Source organism: Otolemur garnettii, unplaced genomic scaffold, assembly GCF_000181295.1.
Source record: "Otolemur garnettii isolate 467f Iridium unplaced genomic scaffold, OtoGar3 scaffold00022, whole genome shotgun sequence".
Lineage (NCBI taxonomy): Eukaryota > Metazoa > Chordata > Mammalia > Primates > Galagidae > Otolemur > Otolemur garnettii.
Window position 1 is genome coordinate 21622097 of NW_003852417.1, and position 21353 is coordinate 21643449.

The 21353-nt window shown below is 50.8% G+C and overlaps 1 protein-coding gene across 1 annotated transcript in view; it reads right to left on the reverse strand.

Annotated features, from left to right (window-relative positions):
- Positions 1-21353, reverse strand: part of GALNT14 (polypeptide N-acetylgalactosaminyltransferase 14) — a 202508-nt gene that overhangs the window by 19732 nt on the left and 161423 nt on the right. The window contains exons 4-9 of the mRNA XM_023511823.1: positions 16140-16207; positions 13873-13938; positions 13639-13760; positions 5201-5288; positions 4435-4519; positions 2890-2993 (exon numbers count right to left, since the gene is read on the reverse strand). Of these exons, the coding sequence (XP_023367591.1) occupies positions 2890-2993; positions 4435-4519; positions 5201-5288; positions 13639-13760; positions 13873-13938; positions 16140-16207 (533 nt within the window). The remainder of the gene's footprint in view (positions 1-2889; positions 2994-4434; positions 4520-5200; positions 5289-13638; positions 13761-13872; positions 13939-16139; positions 16208-21353) is intronic.

Genomic DNA, 21353 nt, shown 5'->3' on the forward strand with positions numbered 1-21353 from the left:
TAAGAGGGCTCAGTGCAATGACAGACAAGGGAACACGATGTTGGAGGTATAGCCTGAGGGAGGGTAGTGCAGGTGTTCTCCTTGTAGAGGAGGTGGCCCCAGGACTGCACCATGGGAGGAAGTCCACATCTGCTGTGGTCAGCCTTAGGTGGAGATGGGAGGCCGGGTCATTGTAGAGGGTTGGGCATACTAAGTGTGAGTGGTTCTGTTCAGGACCTCTGCACTAGAGGCTGGAGGTAGGAGGAGACTGATGAAGCTAGAGAGGAGGGGTAAGGCCATGGGAGGGACGCATGAGTAGGGCCTGCTTCTTTGTACAGGAGGAAGCCACTGAAGATGCCAGGCCTGGGAGGGGTGAGAAGATCTGCATTTCAGAAAGAGCATGTGGGCAAGAGAGTGGGAGGTCAGATTCTGTAGGAGAGCAGAGGTGGGAAACGACTCAGGACAGTTGGTAGTGACGGAGAGAGGGGATGGGTGTGAGTGATGCTAAGGGCAGTGGGTCTTCAGGACTTGGGGGACAGGAAGCGCCTCCTGCCACACCCTGAAGCCGGGCAGTTTCCCTCACCCCTTAGCGCCATCTGTCCTTTGCAGCTGGAGCATCACTCACAAACTCCATTGAAATCTCCGTCTTCAATCCCACCGGACCCTCTCTTGCATCCTCCTCCAGGGTCTTAGGGCCTTGCCATCCCCACCTGCAGATGCAAGGCTGCCCACGTGACACAGCCGCCATTGGAAAACACTGCGTTTTCTGGCATATACAATGCGAATACACGCACACACCCCCATCCATCCAGAAATGGCTTTCGAAAGGCTGTTAGCTGGCTACAACATAATGGAATGTTGGGGTGGGGAAAATGAAGTGTTTCCTGTGATAGCTGTTGGCAGCGCTTGTTTTGTGGTTTAAAAAATTTCGTGATGCATTGTAAATGTCTCTCCCACACTTCCCAGCACCCTTCCCAACTTCTCGATTCCAATCAGCCCTTGTTAATGCCAAAAAGACTTGGAAGCCTGCTAGATGTGATTGCTACTTGATTTGAGCAGATGTGTTAACATTGCTGCAAGGAAAGGTACTGCCACCAGTACCAAAATGGACCAGACCGTGCCATCATTGAAAATAACACGCTGCCGGAATCCAAATGGGACTGCCATGTGGAAGAGGAATCATGCTCACTTTGTGCAGTGCAGGAAAGCAGAACGAACCTGACAGACAGAAGCTGGGGGGAGCCAGGATTTGATTTAGATTTTCTAACAGCCCAACAAAAAAATTCTCTACGACAGAATGTGCTAAACTGTGAAACTGTGAGTACATCATTATAAGTAGCATTTGAGCAAAGATTGGATGGCTGCTGTCTACCAAAAGTGCTGTAGAGAGGAATCATTTGATGGGCAAAAGAAATTCCAGAACACATTGCTCAGAGGAACCGGGGTCGTCAGGACTTAACAACTGGCTCTGCCCAGTAAGAGAGAAATCTCCACTCCATTGAGAACCCCAAGAGTCTACCTGGGTTCAACTGCTCCTGGGCTGGGGCAGGCAAACCTGGCCTCAAATCCCACACCAACGACCCCCTAACATGTTCCAGAAGGTTTTCATGGACCAGGTCCCAGGGAGGGGCTGGGTTTGGTTGGGGTGATGGAATGTTAGTCTGTTGTTCGCTGAGCTTCCAGTCTGGCCCCTGTGTGGCAGGAGACCCACATTGCTGATGCATTTCTCTACACTGCCCAGTTTGGGAGAACAGATGCCGTGGGTCAGGCCAGAAGCCATAAATTTCTAGGAAATAACTCTTAGTGACTGAGGAAGAAAGCCATAAAACTTTCTGGAGGCAAGAACAGGGGAAAACAATGACAGCAGACAGTGCACGGGATTCCTGCTAAATGCCAGGACGGCCCGTGGATCACTCTCCCAGCCTGCGCCACAGGCGGGAGAGCCCAGCCCAACATGAGTCCCTGCACTCGGAGAAGGGAAAGGCCTTGACATGTGGCAGGCACTACAGTGGGCACCACAGATAGCCAGGAACGAAACAGACTCAAATTCACGTCCTTGTGCAGCTTCTATTCCAGCTACCTGTCAAGTCTCACCTGTGGGAGGAAACTAACATTTACCATGCCCATGTGTGCCAGGATTCTCACACTTAACTCAGGGGATTTTCACAACAACCCAAAGAAGTGGGATTATTATCCTGTAGTCACAGTTTTAATATACAAGGGAAATTAGGGTCACTTAAGTGTCACTAGCTAGATAGAATGCGTCTTTCTGACTGCTGTTTCTCAGCCCTGTACCACTATGGCCATACCTGGCCATCTGCAAAGTCTTGGGCCCTGCAACCCAGCCTCTCTCCCACTAAAAGACACTGTAGTAATAAAGTGTCCTGTAGTAGTTAAGCCAGACCCTCCTCATTACCCAGTGCTGAGTGCCATACTCACAGCAGCCAAGGGACATTAACGGATATTAAGGGATGTCACTGTTGTTCCTGTTCCTCATTCTCTTCTCTTTCCAGTCTCCTTCCAACTCCTAATTCCTAGCTGCAGTGCTCCTAGTGCAACCCACGTCTAGCCCCTTGGACTTGGCACTCCTCTTTGGTCTTCCTGGCTGTGGCATCTCATCTGTCCCCCAACAGTCTCCACCCCAACACAGGGAGTGTTTCCCTGGCCCTTAGCTTCCTTGTGGCCCCACAGAGCAATTCCCTCGTTACCACCCTCTCCAACAACTGTTCCTGTGGTGCCCCACTGGCCTTCCCCCAAAGGAGCAACTCACCCACCATCTCCAGGCCCTCCTCCCAGGCATGCATGACTCCCTAACAGCTTGGTGCTGGATTCAAGGACTCAGAGATCCCTGTTCCAGCCCCCAGGGCGTATAGAATGATATAGTTCAGGATGAATAGGGCAGGCACTCACCGAAGTTCTCCCCACCCCAGATGTCCATGTCCATGTCATATTTCCCTAGATAATCAAACCATGCTTTGTCGATCACAAAGAGCCCTCCAGCTATGATCGGAGTCCTGTACATTTAGAAGAGAAAGAGAAGCACCAGTTATAGCAGAGAGATTGCTCTCAAACTCTTCTGCCCCAGGAGTCTGGAACTCAAGGCCATTTTCTTCCCATATCTGTTCCTCTTCAAAAGGACCAATACATTTTCTAGTTACCTAAAACAAGAACAAGCTCCAGGGCTTTCCCCTTTAACTGTAAACTGCCTGACCTTGCAGACAGGCCACTCACTCATCAGCACACCTCCTGTGGGGTGAGGCTCTCACTCAGGGCTCTAGCAGATCTGATGACCTGGGAGCCTCTGCCAGTCTAAGCCATGGGTCCTGACCAGCACGGCTGTCCTGGGTGCTGTTACTGGGGGCAGGGAGGGTGGCCACTGACAGGACAGAGAGAAGGGCTGAGGCAGTACCCACTGGCAGAACATCTTGCTCCTGAAACTGGGTCTTTCTCCTCTTCCCCTTTTTGCCTCTGTGCTACACATTGAATTGTACCCCCTTCTCAGCTCCCAGTATATCAGAATGTGGCCTTATTTACACATTGGGTCTTTACAGAGGCCACCAAGTTAAAATGAGGTCATTAGTGAGGGCACTACTCCAATATAGCGGCTGTCCTTTTAAAAAGGGGAAATTTGGACACAGAGACACACACTGACGATATAGGGAGACACAGGGAGGAGACGGCCACCTCTAGACCAAGAAGACAGGCCCAGAATGGATTTCAGACACCCAATTTCAGAAGTCTGACCTCCAGAACCAAGAGATGAGATGTGTGTGCTGGCTGCATAAGCCACCTGTGTGGTGTGTCATTACGGTCACCCTAGAGAACTTTGTTTCCTCCTCTTGGGGCCCTACCCCAGCCTCCCCTGCCTGGATGACTGCGAGAGATGTCAGAGAAGTGCCTGGAAAGGAAAGGGTCTGGAAGAGAGAATGTAAGTCAGGACAAAGCCACCTGCAGCTCAGCAAAGCAGCCGGTGTCCATGCCACCTGCTGTCATATTCTCACACAAAAGGGACAGATGTACTTATTAATTTGCAGCAGTGGCTGTGCCTTGATTTTGACCTCCAGTTATAGCAGTGGCTGACTCCACCTTCCTGGACCTAATCCTGACAGACAAGACCTCAGCTCTCTGCCCCTGGCCCCAGAGGCCCATCCTTCTCTCACCAGAGGCCTACACAGAACCTGCCCATGGTAGCAGGAAGCACAGGTCCATCATGGCACATGTGAAGGTGGATGTCACTTCTCAGCATGGGTCTCCACCAGGTCACCAACCCCTTAGCTAGAAGTCTCCTCCTAAAATAGGGGTATAAGTGGAGGTGGCCTGGCAAAGGGTTCTCTTCAACTCTGTCCAGTCCTTTGCTGTCCAGTATGGAGTGACTTTCTATACCACATGACAGAGGGAAGGACCCAGGAGGGACAGATCTGCCCACTCACCCTTGCACTGATGCTTCCTACTTACCTAATGGGCTCCGTGGGGTCCAGGCGCCGAGCCTTCTGCTCTGGTGAAAGCTGCTCCCATTGGAAATGGAGGCTCCAGTCAAACCCTGAAACATAGCACTGACCCGCTTGATTTGGCCTCTCAGAGGTACCGCAGGGCTTCTCCAGAAGGGCGTGAATGCAAGTGGCTTCCCTGAGAAGCTGGCCTGGGATATAGGTCTCACCTGAGCTGACCAGCAGCCCGGCTGCCAGAGCTCCTCTTCCAGCCCACTTCCTTCTCTACCTCCTGCTGCCTCTCTGCATCTTCTCGGCTGGGAACGGTCAGGAGTAAAGGGCAGAGGATCAAGGGCCCAGGGTAGGGCCAGGGACAACAGGATGCATAGTCAAGGAAGGTGGCCCTTGGCCCTGCGTCTCTGGAAGGTGCGAGCAGGTTTGTGAGAGGCCCCTAGACTACTTGAATCACCTCAACATTGATTGTGGGGGGAGCTCAAGGCTCTGGACAGAGAGCTGGGGCGAGTCTCTAGGATTGAGGGGCAGAACAATGCAGGCCCCACATAGCCAGGGAATCCTTGCTCCTGTCATTTTCGCGGGCTCTGGAGTGAGCCCTGTCTTACAGCCAAGATTCTGGGAGCTAAGAGCATCCTGTCCCACCCTCCCATTCACGGTTCTGGTGTAAGAGTCAAGTTGGAGCGAATTAAATCGCAGGAGGCAGGCTGGGAGTTCCAGACTAGCCACCAAGAGTTTCCCCTCACTTGCCCCGCTGGGGAGGCGGCATCAGCCCCACTCACCTCCTCGGAGCTCCGAGGCAGACTCGATGTAGGTGAAGGTGTCCAGGTTGATGATGTCAATGACAGGGCACACCACCCTTGTGTAGTCCTGGAAGACAATAGGCCATTCTCAGCCTAAGGAGAGGCCCCTGCTGGGAGTCGGGGAGAATGAAGGCCTCCCTGGTGGTGCCAGAGACAGGTTCTGCAACCTCAACCACTCCCTTTATCTCTGAATCTCAATTTTATCATCTATAAAACAGGACCTTGGACACTGAGACCTCTCCAGTTCCGATGCCTAAAATGCCGAGGGCCTTTCCTTGCCTGTTGGGGCCCTCTTCACCACAGGGGCCAGGGAATGCTACAAGCTGGCTGGGGAACAGTCTGCACTGAAGAGGGGACACCAGGAAGTCCTCCCTGCTGTGGGCCCCAGGCTGGGAAGATGGCCCCAAGCCTGCAGCCCTAAGGAGCAAAGCCATACACCCCCAGGGAAACCCTCAGTTTTATTCCAGGACAGTGGCTCACTGACAAGTTGACAGACAGCATCTCCAGGGACTGCCAACTTCAGCCAGTGGTGTCCAACCTTTTTTTTTCTCTGCCACACATTGGAAGAAGAATTATCTTGGGCCACACATTAAATACACAAACACTAATGAAAGCTGATGAGCAAAAAAAGTCTGCGCATGCTTTGTGTGATATATGACACTACATACAAGCAGAAAAAGTCCCCACCAAATCAGCATGAGGCCCCATGGGCTGCAGGTTGGACATCCTGTAGGCAGATTCTCACTAATCTGTGCCAGGCCCTGCTTTACCCTCCGATTTCTAGAATCACATCTTTGAGCCACTGGCCACCTCCATGTGAATTCCACTCCAGCCTTGAATGGTGGCTTCATCCTCTTCTCCCCCAAATGCTGCTCTCCGTAAGTTCCCTATTTCTATAAACATAGTATTCCTGTTTCTCTCCTTCCCCCAGCATTAGATGGAGAAGCTTCTCTTGGCCCATCAACCAGATCAAGCCCTGCAACTCTGAAATCGCTCTTGCAAATCGATCCTGCCTCTCTTCCAGCCCTCATGCCTGAGGAGTGCAACAGACTCCTAAACCCAACCCCACCGACCTCCTTCTCTTCTCCTTTCATTCACTTTTGAGCACCAAAGTTCTCTTTCCAATTTATAAATTTGACTCTGCTACTCAAATGCAAAAAATGTCAATTGCCTTTAAGATAACATGCAAACTCTTAGTCTGACACCCAAGACCATCATCACAACAGGCCTGCCTCTAGCTGTCCAGCCTCATCACTTCCTACCTCCCCCATGCCACCCCACCTGCAGGCATAAAAATCATCCAGACAACCTTTTCAAAACATGCACGTCCAAGTCATCAGCTCTTGGGAGCCATCAAGGCATTGTACACATATTTTTCACGTTTTCTAATTCCAGGTGAGTACCCCTGTGCTTGGTGTGCAGTGGGGGAAACTACACCCACCCCTCCCCCTGCAGGATGGTGTCAAGGAGCTGTGAACATGGAGATTCCTGGACAGCTAAATGGCCTCAGGCAGCCTGGGACGGGGCCAGAAAAGCCAGCAGGCCTCTGGGAACCAGTCCTCTGCACCAACCACCTTTTGGCCGACAGGCAGGAATCTTTGTTTCTCCTTGAAGCCATTTAATTTCCTGCTTCAATCTTTCCCCCAAATGAGGTTGTCTCCTTATTTTAAGCTCCAGATTCACTGAGTGCCTGATTTTAAGTTCACAGACTTAATTTGGCCCTCAGCCTCCCACATGTGACTCATTCTGACAGTAACAAAGTGCCTCTGAAAACCAGTTGGCCCATGTGGAAAGGAAGGCTCATTTTCTATGCATTGCTTCTAGCTCTGGGATGTCGCAGACGCTCATTCACAGTCGGCAGTGCACCTGCCCAGCTGCCAGGCTTCCTCTTGGGCTCTTCTTGAGCCACTGTCATTGTGCATCTGTGTGTAGATACACACTGCAGGCACACAAACACCACCACCCACACAAACGCCTGTGCACACACCCTCACACACACGTATACAGCTGTCCCTTGAATGCTAAAATGTTCTCAGGTGCTCTTGGTCATTCTCTAGAAAGTCTGACAAAGTCTTCCCTTTGCCTCTGCTTTGAGTGTTGAGGCCTCTGCAGGGGTTCTGAGTCCTTCTATGACACTTAAGAGTAAAGGATTAACTGAGCTGAAAGATATGTTCGGCCTTTGCTGGGAAATAACCTCTCAACCCTAGAAGAGTGTCTTTGTTTCCCTGGGAGCTGTGGGCCACCCCTAGACAGTCTATGTGAACAACATAATTTACGGTGAGGGCCTTGGTCCACGCAGTGCTCACTCAGTTTGACTTCTGGAGAGGCCTGGAGACCAGTAGGGTGGTCAGCATTGTCTATGGGACTGACCCCCAACAAAAACTCAGATCCCAAGGTCTGGTAAGCTTTCCTGATTGGTAATGCTCCATGCATGTTGCCTTACAGCCTTGGTGGGAGAAGGAAGTGCTCTCCATACAACACACCAGGAGGAGATAAGTGCAGGCTCGTGCCGGGGACTCTCCCCATGGATTTTGATCTGTGTCCTTTCACTGTAATAAACCATAATGATAACAGTTCTGCTGAGCTCTCAGAGCTTCAAGCAAATGATCAAACCTAAGGGTGGTCCTGGGGACCGCTGGACTGCAATCCTGTTTTGTTTTGACTTTAAAAGAAATCTTCCTCCAATACCTGCAAACCACAAGGCAAACTAGAATGTGGGCTGTTCACTCTGGCCATAGACACCCCAGAAACTGTGCACAGCTTTTGCCCCCAGGCCTGCGACAGCTCTGGTATGCTTCCTTGCAAGCTCTGAGGATTCTGACCTGTGACAATGTGGCTGTAGCATCTGCCTAGTTGACAGTCACAGAGACCAGACAGGCAGTGAGGATGTCTGGGGCCCAGTTGCATGGAGCCAAGACCTTGCAAGGGGCTGCAGGGGGCTTTAAGAATGAGACATAGAAGCCAAAGCACGGCTTCTCTGAGCACCCCTTATATATCCTTTAGCCCTAGCTGAGTGCCTGGTGGGCAGCAGTTGTTCAATCTGTGCTGGCCTGAAGAGGATGTCTATTAACTCCCTCTGAGGACACGGTGGGCGCTGCCAGTCAGCAGGCTGCAGCTGAACAAGATGGCCTTGCCTCCTGCAGGCTTGAGGATAGAGGCGTTCCCAATACAAATACTCAGACCCCGGGAAGCTCCTGTCTTGTACCCAAGCAGGTTGTATCTTGAAAGCTAAGGCCACGCTTAGCTGGTAGAATCCTGGTGGGTATTGGACCACAGCCCCTGCTCTCTCCTCCCCCCACAGATCGAAGCCCCTACCCTCATCCCACCCCATCCAGCCCTCCCCAGGAGCAACAACAGAGGCTGCACGCACCAGCCCCTGGACACTGTCATCCTGCTGCTGCGCCTCTGATCTCTCCACTGACTCATGTAATTAAAATCCCACCAGGAATAGGCAATCAGAAAGCTCCACGAGACCTTCATTCCTGGAGTCACCCAGCATCCCCGAGCACCTGCTGTGGTGTAGTCATGGCAGGGACAAAGAGGAATAAGACTTCCAGTCCAGGGAAGGTGAGGACAGGGGAGGTGATTCTGATGCAGATGCAGACATGCAGCCTGGGCCTCTAAACTGGCCCGGAGGAAAGGGGAGCCAGGGAAAAGTGGACAGGACACGGGGTTCCTGTTCTGGTTCTGCCATCTACAATACGTGCGACCTTACACCAATCCGCACACTCTGTGGGACTCTATTCATCTGTAAGGTGAAGACAGATTGTTATTTATAAGACTTCCTGACCTCTCTCATAGGGCTAATGTGAGGAGACAGACAAGACAGCAGGTGAGCAGTCTCGGAAGAATATGTACGCTATTATTCATACAAATTTGCCACATGCTACAGGGATTGGGATTTCTTAAAATCTTTTCTCCAACTAGAGAAATACATACATAGGAGGGGAAAAGAGAAGCCTATGTTGAAAAAAAAAAAACACACCCAACCTGGTGCTCGTTTCAAGTGTCTTCCTGTAACTGAAAGAAAGAAAAGGAAAATTGGGGGAGGGGACTCAATGTGGAAAACACCAGCGGAGTACAGCTCCTGACAGCTCCAGCCCGGCCTCTTCCTTATCTCTTTTCTATTTTTGAAAATCCCAAACTCCAATTACAGCTTAAAATGTCTACTTCCACTCACAAGATCAAATCATGTTCTACTCTAACAAGACATACAAAGGCTGACACATGCCCACACTCCCTATCCCCAAAGGGCTGTTCCAGAGGAACTGTTTGAGGTCATTAAAAGAGTCACATGCTCCTTCCCTTCCCCTCCCTCCAGGCCTGTTTGGAGGGCCAGGTAGGGTGGCTGATGCCTGTAATCCTAACACTCTGGGAGGCTGATGCAGTAGATTGCTTGAGCTCAAGAGTTCGAGACCAGCCTGAGCGAGAGCAAGACCCTGTCTCTACTAAAAATAGGAAAACTAGCCAGGTGTGGTAGTGGACACCTGTAGTCCCAGCTACTGGGGAAGCTGAAGCAAGAAGATCTCTTGAGCCCAAGAGTTTGAGGTTGCTGTGAGCTATGATGATGCCATGGCACTCTACCCAGGGTGATAGAATGAGATTGTTTAAAAAAAAAGAAAGAAAAGTGTCAGGGTCTTAACTAAACTCTCTACAGCCCATGAGGCCACTATAGTCCTTTGGGGAGCAGAGCTGGACCATGGCTCTGGGGTTTGTTTCACCTCTTTGCTATGAAAGCTTTAGCTCAGGCAATGACCAACTTACTTAGCTTGGGAGGCTTAATCTTGGGGCTGCATGATTCCCTGAGATGTGTCTGGCAGCTGGCAGTCATTAAAGGAGCTGAAGACCGTCCAATTGACCAGTAGGTGGGGCTGGCCATAGAGGCAAAAACGAGAACATTTCTCAGAGAGTGCTTCTGAGATGGACTCAGAGCCACTGGGATGGAGAGGGCTTTGCAAGTTCCCAAGGAAAGCAAGGCTGCCTTAACGCATTCTGTAAGGACAAAATCAGCATGGAGGCTTCCATGGATCAAACATAAAATTACCATATGACCCAGTGATTCAGTTCCTCCATATATACTCTAAAGAATTGGAAATAACTACTCAGCAACAACAACAAAAAAAACCCTTGTACACAAAAATGTTTCTGGCAGCACTATCCACAATAGTGAAAAGGTAGAAAGAACTCAAATGCTCATTAGCAGATGACTGGTGAACAAAATGTGGTACATACTTACCATGGAGTATTACTCAGCCAGAAAGAGGAACGCTGATACATGCTGTACAAATATGCTAAAATAAGCCAGGGTCCCAAAGTCACGTTATATCATTCCATTTACATTAAGGGTCCAGAACAGGCAAATCCATAGAGACAGAGGGCAGAGGAGTGGTGGCCAGAGGCAGAGAGAGGAGGAGAATGAGGAGAAACTGCTAATGTGTATGAGGTTTCCTTTCAGAGTGAAGAAAATGGCTTAAAATTATGTTGTGATAAGGATTACACAACCCCGTGAACATACCACAATCATTGAATTGCCCACTTACAAATGGTTAAAATGGTAAATTTTGTTGTATATATTTTATAACAGAACACACATACACTCATAAAAAGCCAGTCTAGGGGCAGAGGCCTTGGGGACTAGTGTACCACTGTCATGGTTGTACCTAGAGAGGTCTGGGCATAGCTCTAGGCAGAGAGCTCCGGTGGTCAAGTTGAGCCCTGACCACTCCCTGGCCCAGCAGCCCAATCACAGAGTGATAGGGAGTGCCCAGAACTTGAGTTCCAGGGTACTGGCCAGCAACCTGGGTGGGGGTGGTGGGAGTGAGGCAGCATGAAAAGGGGTGGCATTGCTGGGTGGGCCCTGGGCCTGCCCTGACTGCAGTCCTTCATTCCTTTCTTGGAGACAGCGTCGTGACTATTTACACTACAACACATCCATGATTCTGGGCGAGGGGCAAGTTACCTTAGAAACACTGCTTAGAAAATGTGTATGTATAACATTAAGAGGAAAAAACAGAATACAAAATTATATAAATACAGTGTGATTACAACTATGTAAAAAAGACACTTTCTGCAAATGGAAAAAGATCCTCAATGCAAAGAAATGTTAACAGTGGAGGTCTTTAAATGGTAGAATTTTGATTACTTTTTTTATTCTACAGGTCTTTATTTTCCAGATGTCTACATGACCATGGATCACTTTTGTAATGGAAAATGAGAGGTCCCAGCCTCCTCTGTCCCCTGCCAGGAAGTTTTCCATTACATTACATTCCTGGGTTTCAAATCCTCTTTTTTAATACCCCCGTATGACTTTAGTGTAGGTAGGGAACACCTTGGCTCTTCCTTACAAAATCCCCTACAGACAGAGCCGCTGTCTCCAACCCCCTCCCTCTCCCCTGCTAAGCATTCCTAGGCTCCAAATGTTAGTTCCCATTCTACATCCTTAACCCTTAGCTGTTGCTAAATGAACTGTAGTTTCCTTTAACCCCAGGGGAGAATGGCAGCAGAATGATTCAGCTGTCCCTAGGGTGGTGCCAGCAACTCCTGGGCCGTAAAGGTTCCTACTGGGGAGTGGTTACATAAGAGGTGCCCACTTGTTCTCTGTATTTCTCTCAAAGAATGTCCTTATTATGCGAGTTTTCTTATGGCTTCTACCTGTGGTCACTTACTGTGCTTCCCCTTTGCTGGAGCTTGTTTGCACACCAGGGTGGCACCAGTACACAGGCACTTGCTGGGTCTTACTAAGCATGGAGCAGGGTGTGGATCCCTTTTACAGCCTTTTCCACCCTCAGGTGGAAATAGTTGCTCAGTACGTGTCTGTTAGTTAATTTAGGAGCAGGGAGTGAGGGTGCTTTCCTCCTAGTCCGACCTTACCACCTCCCCATGTCATTTGCCTCTTACTGACATTCCAAACACTCGTTGATGAGAGGCAGGCCAGCCCAAGGAGGTATCAGGACCCCCACTGGATTTGTAATCTATTAGGGGAGACAGAGAACTAAACCCCTTGGACCCAGGGGACAAGTATTCCCAGGAGTGATCCCTGCTGGCCACACAGTCAGAACAGGCTTCCTAGAGGAGCACAGACGAGGGTTGAAGGGAATAGGCTTGTGGAGCTGAAAAGAAGGCATCCAGGAAAGGAAGGGCCTGGTCAGAGCAGGAACAGTGGGGACGTTGGGGACGTCGGAGGCACGTTCAAGGACAAGCAGTGGCCTAGCCTTGCTGCCACTGTAGACAGGAGCACAGAAGGAGGGGCACACTTGGGAGGGCCTTCAGTGCCAGGCAAAGCCCTTCAACCGAACCATCCCTTCATGCTTAGTATTTCTCAATCCAGACCTCTTTGCTGGAGGCAGAGAGGGGATTTTCCTAAATAACCCAAAGTGGAGGAGCCCTCCCATCCTCAGGACCTTACCAAGGAGACTGAACATCTCTGCCCAAGTGTGGGAACTGTAAACCTGCCGAGGCTCTCTTAGTGGAAAGAATGGCATTAGTAAGGATTTCCTAGTTCTCTTCTGAGCAGTTTATGTGGCTTGATTCTTCCCTCCCCTCAACACTGTAGAGTTATGCAAGGAGTCGAGTAGCTCCTACGAAGAGTGAGTAGGAAATAACCACAGCACAGGGAAGGTCCTGGCAGCACCAGCTAAAGAATATCACACCAAGTTATGCAATTGCCCGAGACTGCATCCCCATCTGTGAAATGGGTATGTTAAAATACCTGACCCCCTAATTTAGAGAACAGCGGTGTGCATCAGTAACTGGGGAAGAGTAATGGGCAAGATAGGGGCCACACATTCCTTAGATCAGCAGGGGGTGGGTGGCTTTTTCAGAAAATAATGTAATGATGGGAAAAAGTAAATCCAGGGGTTACTTTCTAGAGGTGTAACTGGGACATAAAGAAAAGATGCACACAGAATTCCAGAGTGATTTGTGGGCAGAGGTGAGGCACTTGGGTCTCTGAGTATCCAGCCTACCTGCCTGGTGCAGCCTTTGGGTGAGGGTGATGAGTGCTGGGGGAAAGTAAGACAGAGGCCTCCAGAACGGGGGTTGAAGCCTGGTTGAGGCTGCGGGCTCCTTCCTAGAGGCACTCATAAGGGCTTCCTTCCTGGAGCCTGCTGCTCGCCAATATAAACGGTTCTGGGCAGTTCTCTTGCCCATGAAGCTACATGTGTCGTGTAACAGCTGCCAGCAGCCCCCAGTGCAGGCCTGTGGTGGAGACAGTGCTGGTCACATGTCCTGGTCCTTGTCTGCCGTGGGCTGCTGTGTGACCTCTGGCAGGCTGCTCCACCTTCACCCTTACAATGAGGATGGGAGTCTGTCCCGCCCACCTCTCAGACCAACTGGGGGGCATGTGTGAGCTGATGTGCTTGAGAAGGCCTGCAGACACCCAGGGCCGGAGCCCCAGCTCCACCCGCAGCCCCACTCACCTCTTTGATACGGTGCAGCAGCGGCTGGAGCCAGTCCCTGTTCACCTCACAGTGGCTGTCGAGGAAAGTCAGAGTGGTCCCCTGGGCAACGTCAGCACCCCGAATCCGGGACCGGACCAGACCTGCGGCCAGAGACAAATGACCAGGGAGGAGCCCCCCAGCATTCACCTGGAGCACCCAAACTCACACACACGCCCACGCCCCACACCCACACTAATCACCCCTGAGGCCTACCTTGCCGCTCATTGTTGCGTAAGCATTTCACTTTGGGCAACTTGATGAGCTGTTTGCAGTCATCAGCTACGAAGACAAAAGGTTATGCATGTGAGTGTCTGGGACTGGCCTGCATGATGCAACTGTGCTCTCCAGGTGAACCTTAAAGGGGGGTAAGGCAGCCCCACCCACTGTCCCCACCAGCAACTGCAGTGCCAGGTCCTGACTGCATGGTGTTCCCAGGCTGCGGAGGGGCTGAGGGGTCACTGCTGTCATTGGACAAGGTGGACTTCTCTGGAGGTCAGCACACAGTGGCACCTGTGCACTTGCCTGAAAATATTCCAGGTGGAAGTCAGGGAGACAAATTAATAGGCCATTCAAAGCATGAGATCTGAGTCCTGGTCACCCTGCTGGGTCCGGTAAAAACTGCTGGGAGGCCATGAAGGGTTGAAATGGATTTCAGACCTTCCTTTCAGAGCAGGGATCAGCCCAGCACATGCCCCTACTCAGAGATGGTTCACTTGTCTACCACGCAGGGAGATATGCTGGGGCCGGGGTGGGTAAGAAACCCTGCTCTGGCATTTGTCCCAGATGCCAGCTGGCTTGCCTGCTGTCCCCTCAGTTCCTTGGCTCACCAGTCCCTGGCTCTGAACTCCATACTTTGACACCATCATTTTGGCATCACCTTATTTGCATTATCGAGGGGGGATACGCTATCAGATCTGTGCCTCAGAAAGCTCCCTCGGAGGCCGCAGGGAAGGCAGCCTGGTCAAGGTTATTCCAGCAAACCACATATTGATACCTTTAATCCTTAAGTAAATCATATACTATTAACAAATCCTTTTTACAGACATGGAAACTAACGCACGTGAGGCGGATAATTTGTTTGAGGCACATGGCCAGTAATTAAGTCACAGGCCAGGACAGGAACCCAGGCTGTCTGGCTCCAGCCATTTTGTCCACCAAAAACCACTAGGTTGTTCTGCTCCCAAGTGAATCTAGCAGCTCTCCCTTCTCCTGCCTCAGTGCCAGACTATCCACCACCATGGCAAACGTCTCCTGACCTTCAAGCTCCTCCTCACCAGGAAAGGGAGAGCAGATCACTGAGTCCCAGAACTGAGAGCTGACCTTATTTCTCTGGGGCTCCTGCACAGCCCACTTCTGTGTCACTCCTGGAGGTTTTGAGTCTGTGCCAATGGGTTGGGGGGGCCCACTCAATACAGCAGAACCCTCATGGCAACGGCTCCCTGTACCCAGCTTCAAGCATAGTGCTGACGGATATGGGCTCCACTCTGCTGGGACTTACAGCTCTCTCCAGTGGCCGCCCTGTTTCCCCTAGTTTATCATTAGGACAAGGCTGTCCTGTCTGGATACAGCTGATCTGTAATCACATAAAACTGTACCCAGGCTGCAGACGTCAGCATTACCCATACTTGAATTCTGACATTGTTCTCCCATCATCACACCTTTCAGATTTAACACTCAGATGCCGAACACTCCCATTCCCGGGGAGGTCCACGTCTCCTCTGGAGAATGGATCTGGGTGTGAATCAGCATGAGACCCAGGCTCCCTGCTGTCACCGCTGGAAACACCACATGCTGCCCACAAGGGCCAGTTCACAGGTCACTTGCTCTGTAACAGCTTTCCAACCCTCATGACTGGAGAACATAGGAGATGGTGATGAAAGTATGTTGGGAGGTGAGAGGGGGTCATGTGCTATGTCAGGGCCAGGGGATCAGAGGTCACCTGGCCGGGGGATCCTAAAGATAGGGTCCACATGGACCTCCCCGGGAATGGCGGAGAGTGGGCCTGTTAGCCTCAGCTCATACTGAAGATTATTGCTGCATAAAGCGAGGAATCTCTAGTGATGGGCACTATTCTGGGCTCTGGTCCCAGTGTGAACCTTTGAAGGTTCGGCGTCATGACTTCAGCAATAACCAGGATCATGACTTCATTCCATGACCAGGAATGCAGGTTAAGGGGCCATGACACCAGTTCATGTGCATGCCGCACATACCCGTACGTACTTGCACCAGTGTGCCTGCAGCCACACATATACTCACATACCAACCACATCAAGAATCTGCAAACTTTAATGCATTATGTCTTCAAAGACTCACAGCAAAGAACCCAGGATTATTGTTTAAAATAAAGTTTCTCTCCTTGAGCCCAGCCATGGACAAAGTCTTCCACACCTGTTACAGACCAGGCCTTTGCCCATCCCCAGGAAGCCAGCATGCTCACCTCTGCCTGTCACACAGAGTGCCTAAATGGTGACGTTACTTACGGTCATTGCTGAAGTCATCCACTAATATGATTTCCTGGATCAGATGCATAGGGGTGCGGTTTAATACGCTGTGAGATGGAAAGAGAAAAAACTCATTATGGCTTCCAGTGGCAAAATGTATGTGTTAACCGGAGTTTTAACAAGACACCATTGCATTTGAGAAGTGCAAACTCAGAGCCACCACAGGGCTTGTACAGTCCCACAGTCCCATTGCCCATCTATGAGCCAGCAGGGTACAATTCTGCCTTCTGTGTCTCAGTGAATGCCACCACCACACACCTACACCAGCTCCCTGGAACTCTGCAGCAAATCGGTGAACAACGCTGGCTGGTGTTATTTGAAGTGTCACTCCAACCACTTACACCTCTGACACCTGTGCCCTGATTCAACCTCTGTGTCTATTTAACTACAATAGCCTTGACCTGCCCAGCCTCTTGTAGGCTGCCTTCCCTGTGGCTTCCAGAGTGAGCTTTCTGATGCCCAGATCTGATAGCGTGACTTTCCTCACTAATGCAAATAAATTAGTTGACATGCCCCAATGGCTCCCCAAAGTCTACATTCCAATCACCTGACCCCAGCATGCTCACAAGGCCTTAGCTGTGTGAACCTGCCCACCCAGGCCCTGAAACGTGCCCCCCCCCCATGCCGCTGTCTGAAGATGTTCTGCTCATTCTTAACCCGCAGCCTTTCTCCTGCTGCTGCCACTGCTGGAAACACCCCATGCTGCCCACAGGGCCAGTTCGAATGTCACTTCCTCTCTAACAGCTTTCCACCCCACTTAGTGAGAATTAATTACTTCCCCCTCTGGGATCCCTCAGCAGTTTGTATCTGATCCTTGGCTTTTCTCACTTCCTGAACCTGAAGGTTGGTTTTGCATCTCACCTGCCTATTGTTCCCGCTAGGAGATAATATCTCATGGCAGGATCCTTGTCCACTGCTCTCCATCTTGCCAGAGGCCAGCACACTTTGGCCCTTTGCCACTCCGTGAGAGATATACAAGGCACACCTGCTGTGTGCTGGCACCGGGGCTGGGGCATGATGGTGAACAGAGGAGAGCGAGTTCTAGCCTACAGAAGCTTGTGGTGCAGTAGTTACTCTCTCTAAGCTGTGTAATCTTGGGCAAGTTACTGTACAGGTCTGTGCAGCAAAGTATCCCATCTGTAAAACAGGGCTAATAATAGGAATACCTACTCCACAGTGCTATTGAGAAAATTAAAGGAGAAACTTCATATAAAGTATGAAGCATGGTATTTGGCACTCAGTGCTGGTAAATGATAGCAATTATTACTATTCTGGCATCATTTGTGATTTTTGAATTGGATAGAGTTCAGTTGCCCCTCCTGTGCCAAGGGCCTCTACCCAGGACCAAGGATCGGATTTCACTGTTAACTCTGGGTCCCACACCTAACAAAGATGGCTGGATCCCACTTCTCCTGAAACCCCCCAAACAGCAGCAGCCACTGTGGGATGGCCAGAGCCCCAGGTACTTTGGAGAGGGGGTTCTGGCTGGGTGCTGGCAGAGGTGCTGAGCCCCCCTCTCCTTGCAGACTCCCCTGGAGGGGATCTTTGCCTGGAGTTACCATATTTATGAAGCCTTAATTCTCACCATAGCAACTACTGTACAGTAGAGAGAGGAGCCCCAACATAAAACCAGACCCCACAGTCACTGCCTGCTGGGAGCTGGGGTCAGGGAGGGGAAGAAGACTCCAGCCTCCACAGCGGGATGTGGGAGGGGGCCGTCCGCCACCATAGTCCCAAAGGAAACACACACACACAGCCACCATCCCTGTAATCAGGGAGGGAGGCAGGAGAGAGCAGAAAACCCGCTGGAAGAATAACCTCTAATGAGGTTTGATTACGGCTATAGCTTCTGCATTCGGCTCTCCCCATCCCTTCCAGCTCTTTGAAATTCAAGAGTTCTCTTCTGTGAACATCAAAAGGTAAATCTCGTGCGGCTCTGCGCTGGTTGAACTGAGAGATGATTAGCGAATAAAAAATGTCCAGGGTTTAAAACAGAAAAGAGAGAAAAAAAAAAAAGAAATCGTCAGCAGTAAGTGCTAATTAGACCATTTCCTGGGAACACCTGGCTTGTTTTTGCTCTTCTAATCGCGGCAATTGGCATGGTGGCCGGGTCCCCTCAAATGTGGCCAGGGGCTGGGAGGGCCCAGGATGGAGGATGGGCTTGTGCTATGGGCACCTGGGTGGCCCAGACGGCCCTTTGGGGCCCTCCCTTATACATACTCATCCCCCAAATCCTGGTTGCTAGAGCCTCCTTCTTCTATCTCACCACCCAGTCTATAGCAAAGTAAGTCCCCCTTTCCCAAGGCCCAGGGCAAGGTATCTCTTCTCTGTGTAACCCTTCCTGGGGCTGCCCGCTCCCGCTCCGCCCCGACTCCTTATGTGGCCTCAGCATGGGAGCATGTACTGGTCCCACCAGCATATTTGGGCCACACTCTGCCTAAGATTATTCTAGAACTGAGTCTCCTATGTGCAGCTCACCTCTCTGGCAGCGGGCAGCTGGTCAGGCAGAGTCTATACTGGCTGCATCCTAACTATGGCCCTGAGGAGCCTGTAGAGCCAGTGAGGCAGTGTAGGCTCAGAGGCCAGGTGGGCTCTGCCACCTACTAGCTGTATAATCCTGAACCAGATAGACGCTGGTCTGCTCCCGGCCTTCGTTTCCTCCTGTAATTACATTTTCCTTGTAAAAGCAGGCGATATTAATACTTGACCTACTTCACAGGCTTTTGTGCGTATGAAATGAAGAAATGTACTTGAAATTGCTTTGTGAACTCCACAGTGCTCTATGCAGGCAGGTTTTATCAAACACTCCATAAATTCCAGTAGAATGAAGACCCGAGGCCAGTTGACAGTTGAGTTTAGTCGTTCCGGAGTGAGACTGACTTGGGTTCAAGTACTGCATCGAGACTGACTTGGGTTCAAGAGCAGCATCCACGCATCACCCTTTGCAGGCTGGGAGGGCTTCAGTAAGTGTTCTGCCTTCAGCACCAGAATTTCCTCAGCTGCATGAGAAGAGCTCACTATGCCTGGCGCATGGCTGCTGCTCTCTGAGTGAGGGTACTGACATTGATAATATTGAAACTAATAATAGCAATTTGCATGCCTTTCAGCTATGGTCCTCAAAGTGTGGGCCCCAAGGCACGGTCACCTGGGATCCACTCCAGACTTACTAAGAGAGACTTTCGGGGTTGAGGCCCAAGAAACAGTGTCTTAACAGCCCTCCGGGAGCTTCTACTGCCTGCTCAAGTTTGAGAGCCACAGCTGTCTTCCAAGGCTGGAAGCTCATAAAAACACCTGCTATCACCCATGCAGGCTCACTGTGTGCCAGGCATTGCTCCAAGTTCTTTGCCCATCTGAACTTATTCAGTCTTTTCCACAGTAACCCCAGGTAGTGATCAGTAATAGTTCCTATTTTGCCAAAAAGGAAACTGAGGCAGAGAGATGAAGTAGCTAGCCTAGGGTCACACAGCTGTTAAGGGAAGAGTAGACAAATCTGGCCCCAGAATCCAAATCCTTAACCACTTTAATCTGAGAAATGTCTCGTTTAGATCTAGGATAGTACCAAAAAAGCAAAAGTGAGAAAATCAGGATGTGATGTTATCAGCTGTGCACGCTCCAAAGCCCCCAGGGCAGGTGCAGGGCTGTAGGATGGTGCCCCAAGAGGAAGGGGACCCCCTGAGTCTTACATATACATGAGGACTCTTTCCATCAGCAGTGTTCCTGCTTCTTATGTGAGGATGTCCCCTAGTTCACCAGCGTTGTGATCCCCTCCCACCATCCATCCGCTCCACCTGGCCTCTGCCTGGCTCTGACTGTCCCAGCTAACTCAAGAGCTTGTGGTAGGGAGCAGGGGCACAGTGGGAGGGAGAGGGGAGCTGTCCAGAGTGCTAGAAAGTTAAAGATGGAAGGTACCTTGGGGAAGATCCCTTCATTGATGATAAAGGTCAGGTACGCAGTGCTGTCCGTTCCTTCTTTTCTCAGTGCTGGTGATTTGTGCAGCAGATAGGGCAAGGAATCTCGTAGAAGTAATCTCCCCTGACCCCACCCCTTATATCCATTCCTACCCAGCTGCTGATGGGTGAGCTGTGTGTCCACACACCATGCTTCCCAGGCCCCATCCTGCAGGTCACCTGTGTCAGGGCTGAGCTAGGGGCTTGGCTTTCACCTGAAGTTTTCAGGAGGCAGGAAATGGGCTTTCTCCGCTACACTATCTGGCTCATCACGGTGTCTTCTGAAAGGTATGGTGCTGAGGGGCTGCAAACCCCCTCCCAGAGAGCCAAGTGTCAGGGCAGCTCCCCATCCATCAGGGCAGTGGACCGAGGAGCTGGGGTCACACCCCCCGGCAGGCAGGCAGGCTGGCTTCTCCACTTCCCAGCCTGTGGCCTTGGGCCTCTGGGCAGAACACAGTGCACAGGTTCAGGGTGAGGCTCCAAGCGCAGTGAGAGCATGGACTCTGTGTACCCAGAGCTCAGGATACATCCACCATATTCATATTGTCATTGGTGAGGATCACTGTTACTATTAAAAAGATATGGAGGATCAGCAGGAAGAGGAGAAATACATCTCAGAGCTGATGGGTTTAAGCCTGTGGACAGTGGCTACAGTGTCCCTAATAACAGAAGCACAGTGTTAGGAGGCATAGGGAGCAGCAGGCCCCTGGGACCCCATATCACTCTGTAGTGCTCCCAGATGTCCAAGACATTCCCCAGAGGAAAGTTTACTGTGGAACATGTGGGAGAACTAGAAACACAAAAGACACTTTTATCACCATTTCTTCCCAAATGTGGTTAACAACCTGCGCAAGGTCACGCAGCTAGGAAGTAGTAGGGTTGGGACTTGACTCCAAGTAGGTACAGTGGCCTTTTAAATGTCCCACAGCCTCTTTTCTCTCATCAAGCACTTACTCTGTGCCAGGCACACGTCTCAGTCCTCTAGCTGATTAGCCTGAAGCAGCCCTGTTGTGCTAAGTACAACTAGCATTCCCATTTCCCTGATTTGAGCCATGTGGAGTTTAAGTAAGAGATGGATAAGATACAGTTCTTTCCCCAAGGCAGCACACTGAAGATTGCACAGGAAAAATGCATTAAAGGTCAGAACAGTGTTGGGAGGCGGAGGCAAGAGACTCGCTTGAGCCCAGGAGTTGGAGGTTGCTGTGAGCTGTAATGCCACAGCCCTCTACCCAGGGGGACAGCTTGA